The 27190-nt window shown below is 39.6% G+C and overlaps 1 protein-coding gene across 4 annotated transcripts in view; it reads right to left on the bottom strand.

The window, feature by feature from the left end:
• Nucleotides 1–18827: 18827 nt before the first annotated feature.
• COL11A1 (collagen type XI alpha 1 chain) overlaps nt 18828–27190 on the bottom strand; it is a 161581-nt gene continuing 153218 nt past the window's right edge. For all 4 annotated transcript variants that reach the window (XM_068405734.1, XM_068405736.1, XM_068405733.1 and 1 more), the window contains 5 exons: nt 26279–26528; nt 23920–24032; nt 23083–23151; nt 20735–20968; nt 18828–18974 (listed from right to left, as the gene is read on the bottom strand). In XM_068405734.1, the coding sequence (XP_068261835.1) occupies nt 18828–18974; nt 20735–20968; nt 23083–23151; nt 23920–24032; nt 26279–26528 (813 nt within the window). The remainder of the gene's footprint in view (nt 18975–20734; nt 20969–23082; nt 23152–23919; nt 24033–26278; nt 26529–27190) is intronic.

The raw sequence follows: 27190 nt of genomic DNA, 5'->3' as shown, positions 1-27190 counted from the left end.
CAGGCCTGGATAATACTTTGATCTAGTCTGTCAAGCTGAGAGCTGATTTGAAGGTCAGTCATATATCCTTTTTCCATGTATCTATAAAATGATTATAATGATATGTGTGTAATCTAACTTGGGAAGAACAAAAAGGGTTTTCAGATTTCTGATTAAAATTCTGTTTAAAGTTTCAAAATAAATGTGGGATTTTTTAATTGAAAAAAAGTTTTATATGTTAGTGTCCTTGTACCATTAGTATCAGAGCCAGCCCCATTTTTGCTTTAAGTGTAAATGCTGACAGAATCAGAGCATGCTGTCCTGAATGAACTTGTTCCTGATTTGGTGAGATTGCAAGGGTAGGGAGATGTCAGGCTGATACTTTTCCTCTCTCCTCAGAGAGCAGAATAGGCCAAGATACTCAAGACATGTAGCTCCAGTGCCAATACTGGCGTGAGCCATTGGTAACATTCATTGGTCAGGGAATCTAAAAAGGCAGATACCTATAGACATAAATAAAAAAAAAATAGTTTAGCAGTTAGCAATTTAGCAGATTGGATTTGATTTATGTAGTCCCATCTTGGGCTCAAAACAGCAAATATGAATACTTGGGAATATATTTCTGGAAAAGGGGCGTGGAGGGGCGGGCAGGGAAGAGTTGAGAAGCTCTTGGAAGAGCTGGTTCCAAAGCTGGCCGTATCAAAAAAGCTAGGAAAAAGGTCTGTTAGCATCAGAAACATAGACTATAAGAGCTTAGTTACCATACAAGGACATAGATATATCATCCACTGAACAATGTTGCTTCCTCACAAAATCACAATTTGTGGTGGTTGTAGCTGGGAGTAGTCTCTCTTGTGGATTGGGAACTAGTAGTGATTTGACCCAGGTAATGGCTTGAGGCATTCTGAGTTTGGGTAGCATCACTCTTGTTACTCTCAGCACTGTATCTGCGATCATTTCCATGTACAGATATGTGACTGCTATGCCAGTGAGAGATAAGTAATTTCTTCTAGCCTACCCGCTGCTTATGCATGTTCTCATGAAGTTCACTTTGAGCACCGTATTAACTCCCCTGTGGCTAATGCAGGAGGAGAGTAAGGCATACAGAAAGTAGAGGAGTGCATATAGGCATCCATCCTTAATGAAGATGTTTCTTATCCTACAGATGTTTTTACTGTTAAATGTGTTTCAGAGAAAATGAAAATGACTTGTGTTTCTAACACACACCTGCATCTGATCTGATCTCATCAGGTCCTTTGATTCCTCAAGCCCATCTGCTGCTGCACAGGGACAAACCACTTTGCTTCCAAAAGAGCATTAACCTTGTTATCTATGCACAGACCCCATGAATTCATTGTATATGAGAACTGAGGAGCAAACCTGATATGCTGATAAACGTTGATTCTTTAGTGAAGTGAGGAATATTCAGTCAAATTAACGTATTTCCTTGAGTGTGCATTTTTAAAGTTATTAAGCTTAGTGCTGTACAAGGCAAAACTATCCTCTCTCATTCATACTCTTAGGCCTCAGTGGTCACATTTCTTCTATTACCAAAGGTTGGAAGCCAAAGATTGATGGTGAAAGACAACTATAATGTCAAAAGCAGCACTGGAAATGTTGAGCATGATAAGTACTGGGGACAAATTCAACATACAGACTTTGTAATGCTGTGTGGGATTAGTCTAGTGTAGGATCTTAACTGCTCAATGAATAGCACAAGCTGATTCAGAGGATAAAGCCAGCAGCTGGTACTTATATGAGACGGTATCTTCAAGAAAAGCTTTCCTTTTTAGGCACAGTAGCTAGAGATTGTAGAGGTGCTTCAAATGGCCTTGTGTTTAAAGGCTCTGTTGCATCTTTCCAAGAACTGAATATCTTGAACATCTGCTAGATATTCAGAAGTGATTCAGATGTGGTCTTTAAAGAGGAAAAGTAGCAAGGTTTTATAAATATGATCAGCTCCTGCAATAATAACTGAACATCAGTGCCAGCATTAACGAGAAAAACTAAGTGTTAAAAAGAGCTAGAAAGCTTTTAGTCCTATTAGTCTCTCTGCCAAATGAACAGCTTTAATAAGCAAGGTTTTAGGACACTCATGCAGTTAACCCAGTATGTTTTATAATGCTTGTCTTGTCAGTGAAAGATAAAGATTTCATTATAATAGAATCACTTTTAGTGAAAATACCTGCTATTTCCTGATTGATTAACAATTCTGATTCTTCTGATTTTCAATCCCATAACAAGAATTACAAGTGAAGGAGGATTCCTATGCAGTTGTTTCAGAAATTGTCTGCAGTGGCACATTTGTTTTCTATCTAAGTGTTCGCTTAAATTGCATTTCATCCCTCATATTTCTCATCTACATGATAATGTTGTGCATGCTGATGCAGTTTCTCTTGCTATCATCCACATGACTCTTCCTGATTTTATTTGACGCTGTATTAAGGTAGACCACATTCTTGTTAACAGTAATAAGCACGAAGGTGGTTGAGTGCTGCTTTGAATGAAGATGAATGGAGGGAAATGTAATGACTATACACACTGCAAAGGAAAAAGGCTGTCTTAATGGCCTGAAATCAGCTTATGAGGATAAAATGACTTCAGTAACATACAGTTGAGAGGGACTTGACTGATTCTGCCAACAGCTTGCTTAAGGTACCATATTATTACCATATCACTAAGATCTACACGGTAAAGGGTTCCCTGAGTCTGATAGCTCTGGTAGCACTCATGCCTGTAAAATCTAATTTTACTCCTGGGTAGGTACTTAAGTCTAATTTATTTCACTAACACGTGCTTATTGCAGAGAATATATTTCGGCATAACGTTTGTTCCTTAAGTGCTTTGGAGGAAAAAAAAAAAAACAAATGCACAACCCAAAGCTACCAGAATGTCCTATAAGAACAGATGTCACAAAGAGAGTGGCCAGTTCAGAGAATTGTTTTAAATGAAACTGGCTGTGAAATCACAGTAAGATTTTCTGTAGTCTAATCTTTATGCATTGCATAACTTAAACTGTTAGCTGCTAGATGGCACAATATACTTCTAGTTGCAATAAGCATTCATACAAACATTATATTATGCACAAAGAAAAAAATAATGATAATGATTTTATCATGGTTAATGGAGCAGTAGAGTTCAACATGGTGGTACAGCATGTCTGCAGACTGAGTTTAAGCCCTACTTGCTGTGGTTGGATAGCATCCACTGAGATTGAAAGAAATATCCTCTTTGACCTTAGTGGACATTCAAACCTTAGAGGAAAGAAAGCATCACTAGCTAATAGACACAAGTATTTTTGAAATTGGGGAACTTGCTGCAAGTTATATTAATGCCAATATGCAACCAGCAGTACAGAGAAAACCTGTACATGCATGTACAACACTCAAACACAGAGACTAAAAATTCTAGCCCTGAGAATGCCTTTTAATTGCTCTGTTCTTACTTTCAAAGATTAGACAGCAACATTCTACATTGACAAAGGACAAATATGGTCCAAGCAAAGCTTTAAAAGACTTTCTTGATGAATGAAAATATTATGTTAGCTTCCATTGCAGAGAGAAAAATATATATGCAGTCTTAATCCTGGTAGAAAGCAACTGGATCTGACATGTTGACAGAACAATGGCCACAGATACAGCCTGTACTAATGAGTGAACACTGGTCAGACTGTGAATAACAAATAAGCATGACAAGCTCTAGGCCACTGAGGACTTCACAGCGATTGTCACTGTGCTGCACGACATGGGCAACAAACTTCACAGGCAGTGGGAAAAGAGCTCGTTTCCCCACCCCCATAAGGCTTGAACTGCTGCAGCACTGCTGCATCGGCACTCATCCTGGTAGCGTGTGAGCCCCTGCCCTAGGATTAGAAGGAAAATGTCTGGTTAAATGCAGAGATGCAGGCAATTCTCTGTCCATTCTCTCAGCATAGGCCTGCGATACAATGACATAAATTTCTACCCTGAAAATTGCTGTTAAGGTATTTGGAGAACCTCTGTCTTCCCTCTCAATATCCCTATTAACACCCTTTGCTCACACCCTCAGATGTGCCCCTCGCTACCAGGCAGAACAGACTAAATGTGTGGAGAGAGGGAGAAGAGGAGAAAGGCCCCTGCATGACAAAATGGATCTGCTAAAGGAGACAGAAATCTCTATAAAACCAGCGTTGCTAGGCCCCAAAATTGAGTCCCAGCAGCCTCTTCAGATCTGAGATTTTGGACTTTGTCCATCTTTTTTTCTGACCTTCTCTGTAGTTCATTTCTTCAGATATTTTTTCCCATGTATTCTGAGGTATCGCCTACTTTTCAAGCCCTCCATAAAAATGAGAAAAGTAAGCTCGCATAGGTGACATTTCCTTAGAAAGAACAATAAAATGTGCATTTTTTTGGCTGTAAAAGCAATCACAGCGCTAATCTGAAAATCAGAATCTCTGGAAACCTTTACAGGTTTGATTCTCTAACAGAAGATAACTCATATCATAAATTAATTTATTGTAGCAACAATTTTTGAAAAATACTTTCACCATTTCTGTCAAGTTGTGTTCTAATTTTTATTGACCCTTATTTACATAAGTCTAGTAGAAAAGTTTCAGCCACCAATGAGGAAATTTTCATAGGAAATTCTTGTTGTTTTAATCAGAAGTAATAAACTTCTGATTAGCTATATTTCATGGCTAACACCATATGTACTGCAACTTATTGATAAGCTGATCAAAAGAAAATCAATAGTAGCTAGATAGGGACATACAATTTAATGAAGAGTTTGCATACTTGTCAATAAATGGAGGACTGTCCCGTCACATTCAGATAGTTTTTCTCACTTATGTAGATTTAAGAGTGCACAATCAGTACTGATTTGTGTCACAGTAAAAATAAGTGAGCTTTGAAAAAAGAAATTTCAAATACATTTTGATATTTTCATTGCGTTTATTCATCATATGCTGCTGCAAATGCATTAAAAAAATGGTCCAGGTAATATATTACATTGAGTCTTATCGATAAAGTAATTGCCACACTATTTCAAACTTTCCTAATATTCCCCTTCCTGCTACTAATTCCAAGCAAGCAGGCTGGTTTCCCCAGAGAATAACCGTGAGAGACCATACTATCAATGCTCCTTTGCTGTTTACGATTTGAAATTTTTTTTCCCTATGACCACAGGCTTTGAAAAGTTATTCTCCTTAGTTTATTTTCAAATCCCTAAATAAAACAGGCAAAGTGAGGAGCTGCCATCTGATTCTCCTGTAGTGCATAGTATTCCTTTGTGTGCTGAACACATCTGAAATGCTGACCTACTATTTTGGAACTTACTTTTTTTTAGCAGACTTCTCCAAAATCTCAGGCCAATAGTGAGCAAGCACTGGAGTAAATAAGTAGGTACTTGACTAGCCAGAAATTGCAGCTACTGGCTTGTTTGCTAGGGATGATTTTACGTTTCCCACCTGTCTCTGTTTAGCCCCCACCCAGGGCTAAACAACAATCAGTTGTTCTATCACCCAGTCTCCCCTCCCCAACCGAGGAAGGGAATTAGGAAAAGGAGGGAGACTTGTGGGTTGAAATTTAAACAGACTTAATAAGAAAATCAATATCAATACTAATACAAAAGACACAAAATTATACTTAGCTCATAGAGTGGTGGCAAGTCCCTCCAGGGATAGTCACCATTGAGAAGAGAAGGAGAGAGTGAAGAGCACAGCAAAGAGCCATGCCCCTCCCCAGCAGCTTTCCCATTTATAGTGAACCTGACATTTATGTTATAGAATACAGCTGTGGGCCAGCCTGGGTCAGCTGCCCTGGCTTTCACTGCTAATGGCCTTGATCACCACACCACAGCTGGCCACAAACTGAAACAAAATGTAATAGAAAATTGATTCTATAAATTTCATCCCTGCAAAACCAGGACGCCAGCATAGGTCAATTTTGAAAGTTATTGAGGGGAATTTGGACTTCCAGGCCACTGCAGAATGATGACTGAACGGTCATTTGCTGGAGACCATCACTATTATTATGGCCCTGATTCCACATCCTTTGAAGGCATTGAAGGATTAGTATTGATTTTGCAGTAGCAGTTGTAAAGGGCCTGTGCACCTGACAGCACTGGACCATATCATTAGGCTAAGGGATTTTTCATCAAATATATTTCTAAAGGTAACAGTAATAGAAGAACTCTTAACCTCTGAATCAGAAAATAGATGTGTAAGAGGGGTTAGTATTTTAGAAGAACGAACTTCAAGAGAACAGCTGGTAAAAGACTGAAGTTAAGGATCACAAACTAATGCTCTAATTTATGAAGGCAGCACAGTAACAGTTTTCTAATTAATTGATCTGATTGTTCTCAAAGGTGTTGGATTCTTAATATTCACAGGAGTCAATGAATAGCAAAAACCTATTTCTTGGCTCCAAAACAAAGTGGACCCTCAGAAAAAAAGAAAGTAACAGCTGCTTGGCCACACTCATTGCACACATGGCAGCTGATAACGCAGCATGTCAAATCCCATGCTCACGGACTGACTCACCCAACCTTCTCCTCTGACATAGTCCTTCATCTGTTGTATCTGATTTTAAACATGCCCAGAACAGCTCTGAAGCATCCTGGCTCTGATGACACTGGGAACTCAAGGCCACAGGTAGAGGGAAGTACCCCTCCCACGAGCAATGCTGCAGCTGGGGCTGTGTGTGTGACCCTTTCCCATCAGGTAGTGTGGAAAACACTGTTTTGCTTTAGGCGAACATATCTGAATGTGTTGCAGAACAATTCCTAGGATTTTGTAATAGGATCAGATTGAGTTAACTGAGCTTTAGGTGAGATTACAGTAAATTTCTCCTCTAGTTAGTTGAGCACTGATAGCACCTCAGCCAGGGAGTCTGTCGCTATTTTGCTAGCAAGAACAGATTTCCACACCCAAGTTACAAATAAAATTTTAAAAGGTTAACTTGGAAACAATGGTATCTATATCTGCCAAGCAAAGAGTAAAATGTATTTACTGCAAGGAGCTAGAATTTAAAAAATCAAATTGATACTCTTTTTCTAAATTCCTAAATTTTTAAAAAAATCAAGTACACTCGTTCAGCTTTGTCTTTTGTCTTTGATTAGTTTTAATCTCAGGTTCTCATGCAACCTAACACTGTTGCAATAAATAGAATCCAACCAGGAATGCTAGTTTTTTGAAAAGAAAATACATATTTCCAGGGTTCTACACTCAGAATCAAGTGAAAACATGAGGAATTTAGTCTTCAGTTTTAGGACTTTCCTTTCTTACTACACTCTGGTAACTATTTTGACCACCTTCTTAGCTATTTAGTTTACCTAAATACTGGTCAGGTATTATGGTAATTGTTACTGACTAAATGCTTATGAATAGCTTCCAAATTTGTGAAATTTATTAGTAAGTCAGAAATATGAACTTGAGAAAGCCAACAAATTTTTATCTTTATGAGTCTGGAAATGCCTGAAGAAGTTTGGCTTTAACAAGTCAGAAAGTTTTTGAAAATATTTACTTAAAACACAAAACTTTGTGTTTTGCTTGTAAATAAAGGATAACGTAGTGCAGAAGAAGCTTATTTAAACTGTACATACAAATATGCATGAATGCTAATTGGATTCAATTTATCCTGACTTAATTTGAATTAACTTGATGGGGTTTTTGACACAAGCTGTACTAATTGTTGCTTATTTGGGTGCACTATATCAGTGAGCATGGCAATCAAAAGCTCAGCCAGATGTTCATATTTTCTTTGATTGCCTACAGCCTCAGGTTTGAAGAAAAGTCAATCAGCAAAATTATTCTTCTTAGCATCTGTCAAGGTACTGATCGCATTACTGTAATAGCAGTCAGAAGCAGCAGGATGGCTCTGATTCCCCTTTCACCTACCCTGGTATCGGCCTTCAGATGATCTCTGCAGTCTTGGTTTGGTACCATCACAAAACATGGAAATGATGTGAAATTAGACCTAAAGTCTTTATAAGTAGTTGATATCACCACAGTGAAGAGTGAATCTATTTTTACCTTCGTATGAACTTACATTAATGTGAGTCACTTCTATAAAAGTATCTTTTATCTGTTTTACACTGGCGTATGTTTATGATGAGTTATTGACTTGAAGGGATATTTTTTCCAAGCATCAGCTAAAAGCTTTTAATAAGCTGAAAAATGAAATGTATTGCACCTGTGTGTAAGAAACCTAAGCCTATTGAAATGTTTCTTTGCATTTACTTTAAAACTTTTGGAGACCTGTAAGATACATTAAGCTTTATATTTACTGCACAAGCAATGTTTTTCACTTCAACAGTGTTTTCATGAAAGCATACACAGAAAATTAAGGGTGTTTTTTTCCTTTCTGTGTATTTTTTTTTCAGATGTTCTGAAAGCATCTAACAGAGAATTTGCATTTATTTTTATGAGGGATACAGCTCAAAACTATCTTAACCTTTCTCTCCTTTCATCCCTAGGTGTTTCAAATGTGTCCTTGCATTCCCTGCATAACTGGATCCTAGCTCATTAAGGGTAAGACTTTTTTTTGCAATCCAGATAGGAACAGTGGTAACAAGGAGGATGCATGGTTTGCAACTGTGTTAATTTAAGAATTACCATGGTCTGGAGTTCTACCCTGCTCAGGAATGTTTTAATTTACAATCCCCACCTGCCTGTCTGGCAGCCGAATACTTTGAGCAAGAATTATCATCCCATTTCTTTGCCTAGGACACCCTCAGTCCAAGGCAATTCATAGCTAAGGAGAACTGAGAGCCCAGGCTAGAACACAACTGTTAATTTGCTGCTTGTCGATGTGTAGGAGTGGTGCAGGTGTCTTTCTTTGTTGTATGTGTTACATAGAAACATCCTAGAACTGTGAACATAGAAGAATCCTTGCTATGGTCCTTAAAGGTGATGGACTGTGGACAAGATTTTCATTTATTTTCAACTGTTTATCTTAAAAGTTGTGATGAAATGTCATTTGACTTCAGTCAGTGCAAAAGCAGACCTGAGGACAGTAACTGCACTGCGTGCTGCTTCTCCCTTTTGAGTAATGAAGCTCGTACTTCTCTTTTACACTATTTAATGGGTGTCATGTCAAAAAGATGAATTTAACCTGACAGATAAAGATAATAGGGGAAAGATTCTGGAAACATTAATGTGAGTGATGAGCTCCAGCAGCAATTAATTCAGGAATGAGTTTACTGAAGGAAGCTCCCAGGCTCAACCATAAAACCCTGAATGTGGCTTAGTTTTCAATCAAAGCTTTCAGAGGAAGACATTACATGAAAGAGGAGCTACCACATCTGCCACAAAGCTGCTTAATATGACTCATGTCTCAATGGAAGAGTTTTTAGTGAAAAAACTCTTTAAATGGTGTTTCAAAACTAATGACACAAATCCCTAGTTAGTTTATAGAGTTGTTTAAATATTGTTAGTGTTTGCATACCTGCTGTCAGAAGTCCCACAGCTACTCAGGTTTTGTAGAACTGTGCAGGCCTTTCTGCCACAGAAACACCTAGGTGAAGAAAACAAATGACCCCTTTTTATTCCCTTTACTCTTTGAAAAGGTTTCTCGCCTTAGGTTGTGTACATCCAGCTCTTCAGAGAATAACCCTCGGATCGGTGCTAACTCATGGGAAGTACTTGCATGGCATGACAGGGGAGAAAACACAAGTGAGTGGGAGGTGGCACTGACCTCTGTACACCATTGACGGGGATGTCAATGGAATGGATTCGTGTGTTGAAGCAGGAGCTGGCAAGTTTCGTATTTTGTGGGGTTTTTGTTGTGGTTTTTTTTTTTGCTTACCTTACGCCTCTGCAGAGGTAGTAACTAAACTTGAACCCACATCTTCTACATGCAGAGACATAAAAATCTGTGGCTCAGCGACTGGTACATTCTTAATGGGATGTTTTTAGGAGAAATTATAATTGAGAGGAGAAAGAAACTGACAAAAAAAATAGCAGGATTTTTTGGCTAGAGATAAGCAGAGGTACATCTCTCTCACGCACACAGGCGGGCTCAGAAGTCACCTTACAAGCTTTAAAGCAGCCGCCCCCGCGCTGAGCTCAGCCCCCTCCCATGAAGCGGCGGGAAACACGACGGGCCCACGCGCCCCCTCACGGGCACACAGGTGCGGCGGCTGACGGCCCTCACAGCCCCCCCTGCAGCTGCCGGGCCTCGCGCCGCCGTCCTGCGCCTGCGCAGCGCCCCGGCCCGCCCGGCCCTGAGGGGCGCGGAGGGCGAAGGGGGCTCGAGGAGCCCGCGCTGCGCTCGCGCCGCCCTCGGCTGCCGGGGGAAGAGGGCGCTGGTTGGGCTCGGGAGGTACTCCACGTACAGAGAATTCTGCAGGCGTTTCACCCCGGTCCCTTGGGGCTTGCTGTTCTCTCGGCTGCGGGCTGGTCAGACCGCTCTGCGCACCTTGAGCGGTGCCGAGCTCTAGGCTGAGGTGCGGGCGGCTCTTCCCAGCGCCTGGGCCGCCCCGCGCCCCACCGCCCCGTCCCGGGGCACAGCCCCTTGCGGGCGGCGGCGGGCCAGCCCAGGCCGCCAGCCTTGGCGCTGCCTGTGCCCTCCTGCCGGAGCCGGGCCAAGGCAGCCGGCTGCTTAGCCCACCACGAACCCTTCCTGCCAGTTTCAACCCAAACTCCATCCTGGTGGAGGCTCAGAAAAACCATCTAAATAAGTGTCCTTACTGCCACCTGTTAAAAGAGGGCCTTAGTGTAAATATTTCCTCAGCTGTACTCGGTCATCTCTTTCATTGTAATCCTCTTTTGTTATGTGCATAGTGCTCGCAGGCTCTGAGCTTCACCCTTTTCTGCTCTTTGACTTTTACAGCCCCGTCCTCTGTGTCAGCCCGCATTTCTTCACAGCGATTTCAAAGCGTGCATCAAGCTCTGTATTCCTTCATTGTGTTTAAACAGAAAAGGGCTGAATGCTATCTGGCTGTCACTCCTTACATAATGAAAATATCCCAGTGTTGCAAGAGAGACCTGAAGTACTTTGGTGTTTTTGCTTCCGCTGAGTTATGTGTCTCATTAGAGTTAAATGTATCATTTCATACACCATCACAGCTGAGTTCCACTTGGGTAACATGCATCCAAATTTGTTGCATATCTATATGAAGTATTTATCGTTATGCATATTAAGAGGGTATTAACTAACTGTGCTTGCATATGTTTCAGCCCTTAGTTGGCTTTCAAATTTGTGATTTCACTTTCATCTTAGTTTTATAGTAGATAATTCTAACCTACTCATTAAATTTAATGAGTAATCACACTGGCTAGCTGCTCTTTCTGCATGGTACACTTGTGCATACAGTCATCAGGAAGATTATGTGAAACGTGAGAAATGAATGCACACATGCAAAACTGCATAATGTCTTGAAATAGTCGGGAATCATTTAATCAGGAAATTCTTCAGGTAGCATCAGTTCATGTGTACTGTCCTTTTTTTTAGTTTCTTCATTTCTTTCTCCAGGAAAATTGTTATGGAAAGATGTGACAGTAGTTCAAATGCGGTTTCTCAAGATATTATGGCTTTGTTTTGATGTTAATGTGTTTAGAAAATGGAATAGACCAACTTTAATGTGCCAAGGGAGGTTTCACGTGGTCATCAGTGTGAACTCATCTCCCTATTGTTTTGAACTGACTTTTGTTGCAGAGACAGTCCTCAGAAGGGCTATAGTGCTGCCTGACCCATATGCTGCTCTGTGGTAGGAAAAGGGCACAGGAATTGAGCAGCCCTTGTTATTGCCTATTGCTAATCTGGATGCCTGGATGGCCTAGACAGGCTGTATGTTTTGTGAGTCTGGCAGTATGTTAGTGTGGCTATGTATTGATTTTCCAGCCTACTCACCCTCCCCCATTGTCCTTTCTGTCTCCTTCAAGTACCTGACCTTAAAAGTTAAGCCTCTCGTCCCTCTTTTCAGATGTCCTGTACTTTTTAGTGCCACAATAAAATGTGGCTGCTCCATGAGAATAGAGCTCCTGCAGAGGAAGCAACTTCAGGAATGTCTGTTTAAGACAGAGGGGTCCTTGGGAAAGGAGGGGAGGGAGAGCAAGGGACGGGGACATGACTGCAGCCAGTGCTGCAGGTATTAGTGGCGCTGTGTTTTCCACAGAGGCTGCAGTCTTCGGTACTCTTTTTAGGGGTGGTTTTTATAAGCCAGTTTTGCTGCTGCTTCCTAACTAGGGGGCTGGTGCACCCCCCCCAACTTTGCAATGACTGTGAGAAGCAAATCTTGACCACTGCTGTATACTAGCGATCACATGGGATGCTCCCAGACTGGGCCATAAAGATTTCTCACCCTCCTGCCCTGGGCTGAGGAGAAAAGGGAGCAAAGTTTTGCTCCTATCATCCTTTTCCCACGTATTTCCCCACTGCTTCCTTGTTTCCTTTTTTCCCCCACATTTTTCTCCTTTCTGTTGTACACTGAGAGCTATTTCTGTTTGGTTTCATTGTGCATTTCTTTTATACAGATGCCTTTATTCAACTGTCAGTATTGTTCTCATCTCCTGTCCCCCAGCACACGGGGAAACATTCTCAGTGTGGATACTAGTGGAGATTTCCTCCTACAAATCAAATATTTTCAGTCAGTTTGAAGAAAAACACTTTATGAGTTCAAATGGAAACACCACAATTATAAAAAAGGGGAAAGGTGGGCAGGTGAAACATTGTTCTGTTCAGAAATGGGAGTCCTGCGGAAATTTTTTACAAATTAAAATTCCATTTTTGGCCCTTTCTGACAGTAAACAGCTTTGATCTTAGTATCTATGCATTGAGCAAGTTTAGAGGCCTAGAGCAAAGTGGGTATTTGTAAAATCTTTCTGAGGAATAATAAAGGGATAAGTGAACCCTACACATCCAAATCAGAAAGTTACTGAACAGTGAATGTTAAGAAGGTCATATATTTATGCATTCTCCAGAGCTTCAGCCTTCACTTTGTGCTGTGTGATCTGGTGAGCCTATTTGGGCAACAGGACCACAAAGCAGAACTGCTTTCTCACCTGAGCTACCATTGGGTTGATAGTCTAGTAAAAAATGGTATAGGCTTGAGAGACGGTATGAATAGAATATTTTGTGTTAATATTTGACAGAAAGAAGCTTTTATGTCGATAAAAATAACTTGATTCTAAATCTCTCCACTTCTTATTCACCTAACATACTTTACGTGCTGTAATGAACAGCGTGTGCTCTAGAAGTCATTCAGATCAGTGATAATATACCCTAGCTGACTTCTCTGGGCTTTCTGTCTAAGACACTGAGTAAACTAAGAAATAACAAATTAGTATCTCTGTTTCAGAAACACTAATTGTATTGGAATGTTGTTATTGTTACTAGTCAGATCCTGAGTTCAGTTCACAATTTCAACATTTAATATTTTCCATTTATAAACAGGTTTATGGCTCTGCTCTAGCTATGTGTACTTTTTACTTGTGCTAGGGAACTGCAGAGCTTGCAGGCTGGGTATCTGCAGGCTGCACAACACTATGGCCTAGTGTTGCTGCAGCACATGGTGTGCTGTGGCCTTTTTCAAGTTCTCTAGCTATAAGATATTTCAGGGTGAGATGAGAACTGAGCGGGAGGCTTCTGTGTTCATTCCTGGTCATTAGGATGACCTTGGGACTCTGAACAACCTTGTTGTCCCAGCCCTGTGCACTCTGGGATATTCTTTTAATTACCCGTTACATCCCCACTATAGTGAAAACACAGCAGAAGATCCAGTTTAGAGAACTTCGGGGGCTAGAGAAGAATTAATTTGGTTTTCTTCTTGCAAATAATTTTACTGACCACCATTTAAGTCATAAAGCAAACACCAGAGCCCAAAATTAGAAGATGGCTTTGCAAGCTCTGACAGGTACTTACATCCAGTCTTCTTTAATGTACACAGGAGGAGAAATGATGACAAATGAGCCATCAGCTCTTCTGCTTACTGTATCATTTGGAAAGTGATTAATTTCCCATTTTCTTGGTATCTGTTGAGGGCTTATTGACACTGTTTGTGGCAGATGCTTTTTGTTTAAAAGTCATGAAGGAGGTTGAGTGATTATCCTTGCTGGGCCTTTTGTTGCTCTGAAAATGCCAGCTGAGTATGAGAAAAGCAATAACGTGAGTCACTTGGGGGTAGAATGGCTGACAATCAGAAAATTGAAAACTACTACTGCTATTAGATTGTAATAGCTCATGAAATGAATACTACACATTGAAAGCCAAACAAGTAGTCAGCATCGCCCACCAAAATGCAAATTACCAAACAATGGTGAAAGGAAATCAGATAACAGACTCAAGGTTTTTCCTAGAGAGTAAACTCTGGACTTGAACAGAACAACTGGTACCATCAAGAAAGGGAAGAGAAAACAGACGCATTGGCTTCTTATTTGTGGATTTTATTGTAAAAAAAACTGACTGGCCCTTGATCACTTGGTCATTTCCTATTTATATAGATGATGTTTTAGTAGTGTGTAATGTAATGGCAGCATATTGGATGGACTGAATTTTAATTTTCCTCTGCATTTTAATCACTGTGCTAGCTAGAGTTGTTTTACGCGTCAGCAAGATTTAGCAAAAATGTCTTTTTGATATTAAAAAAGATTCTTAGATCATACCAGGGAGCAGAGAAGACACATCCCAGTGCTGCTGCTGAATTCTTAACAACTCCTGTCTGTCTTACTGAAGTTAGATGCGTTCTGGCGGAGATCACATCTCCACCCTTAAGAAACTGGAAACAAAGTCAAGGTTTGGCAAAGCTCCGGAGAGAACCTAGACAAAACATTTCCATGGTAGCATTTTAGGCTTTGGCTCCATCCTCTCTTGTTAGAGCAGAGCCTTCATTCACATAGCTGAGAAAAAAACAAGCACAATTTTGGCTAGAGCAGCATGTCTGAATATCTGTATGCTTTCAGCCTTCTTCACTGTAATAATCTTCAATGTCACTGAAAACAAAATGAATGAATAGCTTTAGAGCAGTCTACTCCTTTGCAATAATCTTGGCATTGCTTTTTACCGAATTAATAATGAGCCTCTCTGAAAATTTATGTGCCTAGAAAAGGAACACAAAGCACCTTTTCAGGTAAATATAATAGACATGACGTTTAATATCCTGTCTTTGTCGTTTTCAAGTTATTTTTGGTGTATGTACAATAGATGATGTTCATTCACAGAAAAATGAGTGTGCTTGTAATAGAAAATCAATTGCTATTAAGGCATCTCCTACTAGTCATTAGCATGTGAAGCTTCATTTTAAAATTAACACAGCTGTTTCCAAGGGGAAGAATGTTAAGCAAATAACTGTGCTTATTTTTTGAAACAGATGGTGGCTTTTTATGTCACAAGGTGACTTCTAATGTTAGCCATAATGACTGCCCACTTGGACTGAAAAAAGTATCTTCGTCAGATTTCATGAAGTTTTTCAAGAGATGTGCTAGTCATGATGAGTTGATATTGTTCTGTCCTGGATTAGAAAGAGGAAAAGGGGGAGAGAGAGGAGAAGAAACTCTACACCTGCACACAGGACAGTTCATACCTCTATTTAAATCTCTATCATATGTCCGTCTTATTCTGGACAGAACATTGCCTCAATCTGTAATATTTGTTGGCTTGTGTTTGCTGTGTGCCTACTTAACTTCATTTGCATGCAACATGACAGCAACAGCTGTATTTGCAGTGAAGAAACCCGATACCATCTCCAGTATGGCTTTTCTCTGTTTAGAGGAGGCTCGAAGGAAACTTTCAGTTTGCTCTGAGGTAGAGTGAAACCTCAAGATCACAGAACATCCAAGTTCTGTTTTGTCAGTTTCTAGAGGTAAACCCCAGCTGTCATATAGCAATTGCAATCTTTTTGTGATTACACAGGTTTTTAATTTGTGGTGTGAGAAATATTGATCCTTGTTTTCTTATCGGCTTAGTTGAGTAAGGAATTTAGCTTGCATATTTTGGAGTGGGTATTTTTTTTTAATAACAGCATATGATGAATCTGAGGTTTTATGTTTTTATGGCTGGTAGGATTTGACTACAGAGTCTGGAGTTTATTTCATAGAAAGACTAACATGTGACTTTTGATGTGAAATTTCTTTCTGTTCTGAAGAGTGCTCTTTCTGTTCGTTTGTTTTTTAAGCACTGCTAATATGAGATGTCCGTTGAGGGAAAAACAAATAGCATAATTTTTGCTTGAAGACAAGAATATATAGCAGCAATTTTTCCCCTTTAATCAGAAACTTTGAGAGAACAAGAACAGCACAATGACACCGAACGGACAGAGAGGAGTTAGAATAACTAGCGGTGGCGAGTTGCTTTCATGACAAGGATAAATAGTAAGGTACCTGGCTAAGGCCTTAAGAAGGGCTGAAGAATAGAACTGATAGGTCCTTGCCTGAGAAGTGTAGAAGACTCACGTTCATTTCCTCCTTTGGGATGTTGTTAAGATGAACCTTGTCAAGATACTTTGACTAATTCTGGAAAAGATTTGGGTTTGTTTGCTTCTTGCATACACCATTGCACTCTTAGAAACACTGTTCTCCTGACTGCCAAATCACAACCATCTTTATTTTTTTACTCAGATCACCCTAAAGCACCTGACCCAGAAGCATGTTTTTTTTTAGATAGGGTTGAACAGCTCAGCACCTAACTTAACCTAGCCCAATTGAGCAGCAGAAAGTAGCTGCTCCTCTGCCAAACTTATTGGAGCTGCTTTCACAGCTATCATGGACATAACCAGAGTTCATAAAGAACGGTTAGCAGATTAAAAAATATAAACCGTTTTGGAGGAGGCCCCAGGTGACATATGTCATGTCTCTAGCTTGGACCCATCACCAGTTCTGGTTCCACTATCTGAAACAAGGTAGTAGAAATTTTGTGTTCCAGTAGTTTCTAGGTCTTGGCATAGTTCTTGTCTTCCAATTTCCATCAATCAATAGGGTCATTTGCCTACCTTGTGGGATCCTACGAGTCTAAGCACGAGATTGTGAAGCACCCAGACATTGTTGGTTGTAAGAGAGTGGCGCTGGGGAAAGAGTATCGGGTTTGTTTTGGGTTTGATAGTGGTATGTGGACTGCTGCAGCTACAAATCCATACAAACTGAATGTGAACTTATCAGCCTTGCTGCATACTGCCAATGGCCAGATCAGCATCTTTTCTGTTAACACTTTCCTTCCCAGTGCTGTTGCCCAGTGCTTGCCAGGACATGTAGTAAGATTACTTTTTTTTGAGACTGGATGGTCTGGAAGCAGAGTGAAGTTACAGTAATAACAGTGGGTGAGTTTTAGACATTGAAAAAAGAGAATGACCAATCCAGGTAGACAAGACTTGATTTTATTAATAAAAATTGTATTTTCCTCTTTGAGGTGACAGTTACAAACTTTGGTTCAAAAATAAAATATGAACAGTAAGAGGTTGACTTTTGAAATCTCACTTTTACATGTATAACGTGCATAAGAAAATACCAGTTGGAAATGAGCCAGCAGAAACTAGTACTATTTAATTTAACAATTTATAAGAAATAGAAACAAACATTTCTTTTCAAGTCTTACATATATTATGAAAAATAATTACAAAAGGATTTGTGTTGTAAAGCTAAAATGTAATTTCTACTTCCAACTACCTGAATAAAATGTTCAGAGGGAAGGCCAAACCAGCTTGGTTTTGGTGAGATTTGAATAGCCAATAGTAACAGTTTGGGTGAAAGACAGCTCTGTAGGAAGCAGTCCCCTCCTATGTTGCTTAGCAACTATGTAGAATCACATGACCTAGACATATTGCATCCCTGGCCGTCAGGTGAAGTAACAGGAAAAAATAATTCTATTAATGGGATGGGCAAATATTGTATAGGACCACCCGGTGGAACTTTTAGTGTCCAGTTCAGGAAGTAAACGTCCATCTTTGCTTACATAAAAGTTTAAGTAAACACTGCAAAAACCCATAAATAACTGTTTAGAATCCAGTTTTAATATTTATGCAGACCAAATAAGACAATGGAAACAAATTCAGATGAGATTAAAAAAAAAAAGGAAAGCTACATGACTAATGTATTTCACACAGATTTTTAACAGATCTCTTGCACAGAAGTTGTTTTTTTTTCTTACATATTTTCCCCACCCAAAAATATAAACTTGTTTATTTTAGGTATATACAGGTATCTTATGAAATTGTGGAATTAGAAAAGAAAATAAAAAGTCTGAGGTATAGCACCATGGAACACAGCACCTTTGAAGGTGCTTTCATTATTGAAATTCATCATCACAGAGTGATACCAGCAGAAAAGAGTTGTTTGAGTGTGCTGCTCGCGATCTTCCAGTTTTGCCACCTTAAGTTTTGTTGGCGACTTCAAATAACAAAGCTCTTCAACAACAATATATACAAAGAGATTTTATTATTAATCAGAAATAGAATTGGCTTCACTGGCAATTACAGCTTTATTTTTTCAGAATACATACACAGTATTGACAATGTAGTTTTGTAATTATAAAATAAGAGCCAGATGCAATTCAGAGACACATGCAAGTTTTGGAAATGGACAGAGAAATAACAGTATAGTACTGTACATAGAATAATTACAGTTCATTAAACACTTTCTTAACACCTCTTTGTTGTAATGGAAGGAGCACCATGTTGTTCGTTTTTTTTACAGCACCAAAGGAATCCAAAGGGGGGTGTTCCTAAAATGAGCCCTATGTTGTCTGTCTGTGCCACAGCACCTTTGCAAAATAAGTTTAAGTCATGTGATTCTGGCCCTACAAGGGCAACAATTACTTTCTAGGTAAGACATACATACACAGCAAGACATATTTTCTATGCCATCCTTATTCAAAACTTGCATGTGGCATGAAGTGGGTTGGTAGCACCAAAGTGCAGAATTTTGTTGATCTGATTTTGTCTTAAGCTTAACCAAGGAAGCAGACAGGACCGACCTCAAATCCAAACTTCTGGTTCTGATCACCAAAGTCATTGATCATTACATCAACTATAGGCACTTGGTCTATTTTGGGTGTGTTGATTTCGATCACCGTCTTTGCATAGCCCTTTCTTGTCTGTTAAAAAAGAAGCAAAAAAAAAAAGCAAACATGGTTACAGAGCAGTAAGCGTGTGCTGTAGATCTTCATAGGTTGTCTCTGAAGTGTAGAATTTTTAAATTATTGCCCCCTCATGCACCAGATATTACAAGTTCTAAAGTTTATGTTTTCTTAGGATTTCATTTTAAATATGTGACATGGAATGGTTTTGATTTTAGAAAGAGATAGGCCCATAGCTTTTTGACTTACTAAAATAGGCCTACAAATGAAAAATTACCTAATACATTTAATGTTTCTTAGAGAATTCTGAGTTCACATCTATGCTATTTAATAAATAGTAATGGCGTTCTCATAGCAGTGTGCATGTCTTCCTTGTGAAGAAATCACTAATTAGTTCTGAAAGACAGAAGAAAGATTCACTTCTAAGAAGAAACACTGTAACCATCTCACAAAATATTACAGCAGCTTTTTGGACGTGTAATTGAATAGTAGTCTGACAGGGGACTGCCAGCTGATGCACTTAGAAACCAGGTTTGAAGGCACACCCTTACTTCCTAACAAAGGCTCTCTACCTCCTCTAAATATCATCCAGCCAAGTCATCATGTTAGTTATCAGGACTGCACTTCATTCAGATGGTCTCTTATATCTTGCTGAGACCCCTTTCAGCTATGCCAGGGTCTTGAGTTTAGATGAGCATCCAAGTTGGTAGATCTGAGTGTTCTCAGTTTAGTGATGGAGTTACACCCTAAATCGCTTCCAGCTCTCTGGAGCTCTACACTCACACACTGTGGATAACAAAAGCAAAATAAATATACAGGACATACAGAAAGGCTGACATGAAGCAGTTATGTATTAGAATTGCATTACTGAGGGGAGGAGACTCTGCATCCACCTGAGCTGCCTCTGTCTCAGAGCCAGGTGTGTGTCCTGGCACTTTCAGATCTCTGATTCTCTGTTACTGACTTCTCAGGAACTGCCTACAAAATGCTCCCATATCAAAACCCCAAATAATTAATGAGGCTTCAACTGTCACTTGCTCCTTTGATGTCTTTGTTTCAAAGTGTTCAGTACAAACCATTCTGTTTCTGAAAAGAGGTAACTTGCTATGTCTACAAAGACCCTGCTGGAGAGGTGGTCAGAGAGCTGATGCATGTTTTGACAGCTCCAGGGATTTTAGCCAAGCTAAGAGAGGATTCTGAAAGGTGCAATCCGCAAGCTTTGCCTGGCTTTGACGACCAAAAAATGAGAAAAGGAAATACAAAGTCATATATCAAACTATGCAATTAATTCACTATGTTTGGGTACATACATGTGGCTTAGTTCATATGTGTTTTTACTGTATTTACTAAATATTCTGTCTGTGTATGCCTTGATTTTGAGTATAAATATATCCTGCTGATGGGCTGCCTCCCCTGATTATGCTTTTGGGCTTCTGTTCTCCTGTACTGTGCTCATACTAGCAGATAGTCTAGTTTCAGCACATTGGTGCTGACAGCCTGTATCCATGCCAGGTTTGTTCCATTTCTGTTGCTTGGCTTATGGTTTGGCGGTTTGTTTTTTTTTGTTTGTTTGGGTTTTTTTTATTTTTTTTTTTGCACATATATGAAAATTAAATAAGGGACTAGTGTACTGTAGTTAAAAATCTACGGAAAAGCAGTCTATTAAAAATAAAGTGTTTAGAAAGCTTTTCTCAGAAGAAAGCTGTGAAAAAATAAATTTGATTTCTACTTTAATTGAAGGGTTGGTTTCATAAAGACTCTTCTGAGCCTCTACTTACTGCACAGCCGTCGTGAAGAGCTTTGATGTAAGGATTGTTGTCATAAGACATTTCTTCATCATTTGATCCTAAGAACCTTAGCGCTTTGTCATAGCTGTCAGATGATGCATCATGCCAAGCTACGGACTGATGACAGTTGTAAGTGAAATTTTGTCTGGCAGAGGCACTCAGTAGTTTAAGGAATGTCATTTGGACCATATTAATGGAATTGCCTTCAACATCCAAATAGGAAAGCTGGAAAATATAAGTAGTTAAGTGAATATTTATATTTCCTTTGTTAAAATGCAAACCAAAATTATTGTTGACAAAAGAACCACATAACTGTCCTTAATAAAAAATCAGCCAACATGTAACATTTTATGGAGTTTTAAAGTTCAATAAAGCTATGACTCAGTAAATAGATTTTCATGTTGTAGCAATATATTTAAGATGAAAAGCTACACATTTTAGCTTCATTCTAATGGGAAAGACAGAGAATTACTCCTACCATATAGTGTAAAACAGCAGAATCTCTTTGGGAATCTGTTTTTAGTTAATTATAAAGTTATGTCACTTTATAATTAATCAGAAAGCGAATGTCACTCCAGTCTTCAAAAAGGGCAAGAAGGAGGACCCGGGTAACTATAGACCAGTCAGCCTCACCTCCATCCCCGGAAAGGTGATGGAACAACTTGTCCTTGGTGCTGTCTCTAGGCACATCAAGGATAGGGGGATCATTAGGGGCACTCAGCATGGCTTCACCAACGGGAAGTCTTGCTCAACCAACTTGATAGCCTTTTATGAGGATGTTACCCGGTGGATAGATGATGGTAAAGCTGTGGATGTGGTCTATCTCGATTTCAGTAAAGCGTTTGACACGGTCTCCCACAGCATCCTCGCAGCTAAACTGGGGAAGTGTGGTCTGGATGATCGGGTAGTGAGGTGGATTGTGAACTGGCTGAAGGAAAGAAGCCAGAGAGTGGTGGTCAACGGGACTGAGTCCAGTTGGAGGTCTGTGTCTAGCGGAGTCCCGCAAGGGTCGGTACTGGGACCAGTTCTATTCAATATATTCATTAATGACTTGGATGAGGGAATAGAGTGCGCTGTCAGCAAGTTCGCTGATGACACAAAACTGGGAGGAGTGGCTGATGTGCCGGAAGGCTGCGCAGCCATTCAGAGAGACCTGGACAGGCTGGAGAGTTGGGCGGGGAGAAATTTAATGAAATATAACAAGGGCAAGTGTAGAGTCCTGCATCTGGGCAAGAACAACCCCATGTAGCAGTACAAGTTGGGGACAGAGCTGTTGGAGACCAGCGTAGGGGAAAGGGACCTGGGGGTCCTAGTGGACAACAGGATGACCATGAGCCAGCAGTGTGCCCTTGTGGCCAAGAAGGCCAACGGCATCCTGGGGTGTATTAGAAGGGGTGTGGTCAGCAGGTCAAGAGAGGTTCTCCTCCCCCTCTACTCTGCCCTGCTGAGGCCGCATCTGGAGTATTGTGTCCAGTTCTGGGCCCCTCAGTTCAAGAAGGACAGGGAACTGCTAGAGAGAGTCCAGCGCAGAGCCACGAAGATGATTAAGGGAGTGGAACATCTCCCTTATGAGGAGAGGCTGAGGGAGCTGGGTCTCTTTAGCTTGGAGAAGAGGAGACTGAGGGGTGACCTCATTAATGTTTTTAAATATGTAAAGGGCAAGTGTCAAGAGGATGGAGCCAGGCTCTTCTCAGTGACATCCCTTGACAGGACAAGGGGCAATGGGTGCAAGCTGGAACACAGGAGGTTCCACTTAAATATGAGGAAAAACTTCTTTACGGTGAGGGTGACCGAACACTGGAACGGGCTGCCCAGAGAGGTTGTGGAGTCTCCTTCTCTGGAGACATTCAAAACCCGCCTGGACGCGTTCCTGTGTGATATGGTCTAGGCAATCCTGCTCCGGCAGGGGGATTGGACTAGATGATCTTTCGAGGTCCCTTCCAATCCCTAACATTCTCTGATTCTGTGATTCTGTGATATGTCAGCCTGCAGTCTCATCTTTGCATACTCAGTGTATTTCCAGTTACCTAGAATGGGTCAGGGGATCTGTGCTCCAGCTGCTTTACTAAGGTTCAGTGGTGATGTGTGGTCTGTGAGAAGCCAGATCTCACCATCAGCTGTGCAGGTGACCATTGGGATCATTGTGGGATAATTCAGAGCAGGCTCCTGCTGTCTAGTGGCAAGAGGCCATGTAGCTGCTCTGATATTTAGGTCAAAAAGGCTGGGGCTTGAGAAGTCTTTTCATTATCTAAATCTTTATAAAATTCCTCAGGACCTGTTGATCGCTGATAACACGTACTTGATTTGTGAATAACTGTTATGTTGCAGTGACAACTTACAAGTTTGCCTCGCTTAAATTCACTAAACCAAGATCCTGGATTCTCCTTTGGCCATGATGAAATTCTAACCTGTGTGGTAAAACAGCAGAGACAGAAGTATTTAAAACATGTGTTAACAGATATGAAGGTTTTACATTACCTGGGACAAATCTCACATCAGATAGTAAAGAATGGTTCTTCTCTCCGAGATCTCAGCCTCTTTATAGCTCTAAAATAGGATGTTTTTCTTGTATAGAATGCCTTCAAATTAGTGACTTTAAATGCAATCCAAGGTGATAGCTTATAAAGAGAGCTAGTTCTATTTAAGGGAGACTGTTGTCATCTGTAAGATTCAGGTAAACTGCTGGTATAAATTGTTCCTGTGAAGAGTGTCTAAATTAGAGTTTTCACTGGTGTTGATGCTGATAGATCTCTCTCATTTAGGCAAGCTTTTAGAAAGCCTTCCTCTACACCATATGCCCCATCAGAGGTAATTTATAACAATGAGTGAGGACACTATTAATACTTAGTATTTTACATCTACTCTGCATAGGTATAAATGAATAGATATAAATGAACCCACAAGAGAAACACAGTAAGAGTTTAGCTTTTAGGTGACAAATGCTACATTATGCACTTTAACTGGCTGCACAGCTATGTTGCATTCTGAAATGCAGTGGAAGGTTAGCAAGCAGGTGCATAGATTCCCTATCTAAGCAAAAGAGTGAAAATGCTGTTTGTTAATCAGCAAGACAGATGTATGGAAATATGACAGTGTAATTATCCTGTTTAGTTCAACATTGCAACAGCGTAGTAGGATCTGTCAACAGCCAACTGAAAACACAGCTTGGTACTTACTCCTTCAGATTTCTTATCTGGGTAGATGCAAGTTTCCCCACCTGCTGTGAAATTGCAGTATACTTTGAAAGAGTCTCCAGAACAGCCCTGGTTAGGATCAATCCAATATTCCCCTAAAACAAGTGAGAAAATATTTGCCTTATATAGTAGAAATGGTATTTGGAAGATCCAGGTTTTACTACTACCTAATGGTCCCCCAAAGTTTGTAGCAAAGTTATTTTATCCAAATGATGAGACAGCAACTTTTTTTTGCCTTGTGATTTGTTGCTATTGTTGTTGTTTATGAAAGATAACACCAGGATCAAAGTCTATTTTCATCTGCGTCCTTTTGTTTTTGTCTAATTTTACTTCAAACCATGACTCTCTTGCAGGATACTGCAGAGGTTTTGGAGGAACTGCAGAGACCTCAGTCTAGAGGAGGAAGGACATTATGTGTGAAGCATACATCACAGGTCTCAACAATTTGGCCATTTCAGTATTTCAGCTAGAAGAATAATTTGTGCCTGTGGTGATGGCACTCTCAAAACCAGAGCAGAGGCAGCCTTAGGCAGAAATAAGCTATAGTTTAGGACAGAGAGCAAAATCTGGAGCAATTTTGCATACCTATCTACATAAAAGGGTGGTCTCACAGAGCTTGGTGAAGTTGTAGCTGGCACAAGTACCTAAAGCTTCCATTGAGAGATAAACCTCCAGAAAAGATGTTTTTTACTACTGGGTTATGAAGCTGCAACACTAGTGAAACTTCAGGCTGCTTTAGTTGATAAAAAGACCTTAACCAATGCTTGGTTAGGGGACATAGTGGTAAAGACAGTTAAAAAACTTGCATGAGGCTTCCCATAGTTTCATCAGTCCTACGGGACTGGCATGACTGAGAATTCAGGCCCTACAATGCTAGGGTGAATGAAGGCTGAGGATGAAAGAGAGCCGCAGTCAATCCAAGGTCCATTAAAAATCAGTGCTTTTAAAAAATCTACCATTCTAATTATAATGATGTTTTCTGTGATGTGGGTCCGTATCTCCAGCTAATTTCACAGCAGGACAGCAAATGATTTTTTGACACCACTGTTCTAATCTAATCCAGTTTCAAGCAAATAGTGGAGGTTTCGAAGAGGCATGACAAATCCTTTCACCAGTTCTGTCTTCTGAATACAGGGCATAGACAAAGCATTTATGGTGTTTTAAAATTCTGCTGATTCAGGCTGTATTTATTGAAAACAGTCTTTCCTACCTGTAAGTCTTGTCCCTGGGGAAGTCTATATTTTAATGAATGCATTTACATTTATTTTAACCAAAATAAGATTACTTTGATATGAAGAAAGCTCCAAATAATAAGCAAACACTGGTAAGTGACGAAGGTGAATGTGTTCTATAAAAAAACATTCATTAATATGGAGGTACTGAATCGTAAAATATGTACTTTTCATATAGCACATACACTGCTTAACTGCTCCTCAAGGCAACCATCTGTTTTTATCTATCTAGAGTGAAAGCAATAAAATATTATTAACTGTCAAAATCTATTTTTCCTCCAATTTAAAACTAGAAAAATATTGCTTTGAACTGGGAAAAATATCCATTGCAACTGAAAAAAAATATGAAAGGATGAAAACTCAGTGAAGGTTGGCTTTCATTTAAACCTTTTCAGAGGGGTAAACTCAATTATAAAATAAAGAAGAAAACAACAAAGAATAATTAAATCGAGGCAGTTCTTCAGAACACAGTGTCTTGTTCATGCTACTCTGCATTTTATTAAGCTAGTACTTAGTAGCATTAAATGGTATCAGAGAAACATGCAAGTCTATTTGCTGAATGGTATATAACAGTGGTCATGCAGTAGAACAAATTATTGTTTCTAAGGGTAAAAGAATAGTAAATTTTTTGAGAGTCATAATCAATAATAAATCTCTTTTTAAATTTTTTATTATTATGCTAAGCTGAAGTATACACCTACTAAAATAATTCTCGTTTCTTTTAAAAGAAGCTATTAGCTATCCCAACATGCTGACATTTGTGATTTTACTTTCCATTGATCTACATAGCATCAGTCTTCCATCCCTCTCCTGTCTGGATAGTTCTGGAAATGCAAGGCCCACTTTTCAAAACAATAACTGTTTTTTATTTAGCACTTTTAAATCTAAAATCAGATCAGGTTATGTATTTAAAGAATTTGGGTTTTTACCGAGACAATATCTCTTGTTTACATTTTATAAACTTTTATACCTGCAAAAATGGATTTAATGAGACTGTATTTATTGAGCAATGATATTAACCACCTACCAATAATTAATTATTCTGCCAAAATATCTTAGCAGATCATAACTTCAGCCTTGTTTGTCTTTGTCATGCAATATTAACATACCATCTGGGAAGTCTGGGTGGCAGAGCTGCAAGTCTTTGCAAGTTCGGGCTGGGTTATTCTGAGTGCCCATTGGATACTTCATATGCTCAATGTCTTGCTTCAGCGAATTCAATGAACCAAAGATCTCTTCCATGCCATCGGAATAATCCAGAATATTATCACCAGCATCAGATAACATATAATCAGGAGATCTTCTTGTCTTTTTGGGTGCCTGGATTGGCAGCGGCTGGATTACCTCACCTGGAGGACCCTGAGTGGAAAACAACATATCTGGTTACCTTTTCTGTTTGTTTTTCAGTTGGATACTACACAGAGGAAGACCACAGAATGTGGCTTGGAGATGCTTTGAATAGGCTTTCTTCAAATTCTTTATTTCACTTATTCTTCAGATTTACGCCTATATGCTTTGATTTACTTGCAGAAAAAGATGATTGTAGAAGGCCAGACTATTGTGCTCTAAATTCTTCGCACTACATTGCTGTTTGGGGAAGAGTGTGCTGCCCTCACGTAAGTTAAGTGTGCAGAACTGACTTGCAATTGTCTCTTTATCCCTGGCAATTCCATCAAGAACAGGCATAGGCTATGACAAATGAAAACTGTGGATGTATCCTATGATAAAACTTTAAAATTCCACTTGGGGTCTATAAAGCAATGTTTCATTTCAAGAAATTGAAACACTTCATTCAGTTTTGGACTGTTTTCATTTTAGACTGTTATGATATGAAAAAGACATAGCAGAAACAGAAGAGTATTAACAGGGGGAAACCAAAATAATTCAGTTTCCTGTGCTTCAATATAACACATTAAATAATTATTTCAAGGGGCTTTTTTTTGTTTGTTTCTTTGTTGGGGTTTTTGTGCTTTTTTTTTTTAAGTTTCTAATGGCTTTTTCAGTGCAGACAATGTATTTCT

Source organism: Nyctibius grandis, chromosome 8 (assembly GCF_013368605.1).
Source record: "Nyctibius grandis isolate bNycGra1 chromosome 8, bNycGra1.pri, whole genome shotgun sequence".
Classification (NCBI taxonomy): Eukaryota; Metazoa; Chordata; class Aves; order Nyctibiiformes; family Nyctibiidae; genus Nyctibius; species Nyctibius grandis.
This window is presented reverse-complemented; position numbering and strand designations above follow the sequence as displayed.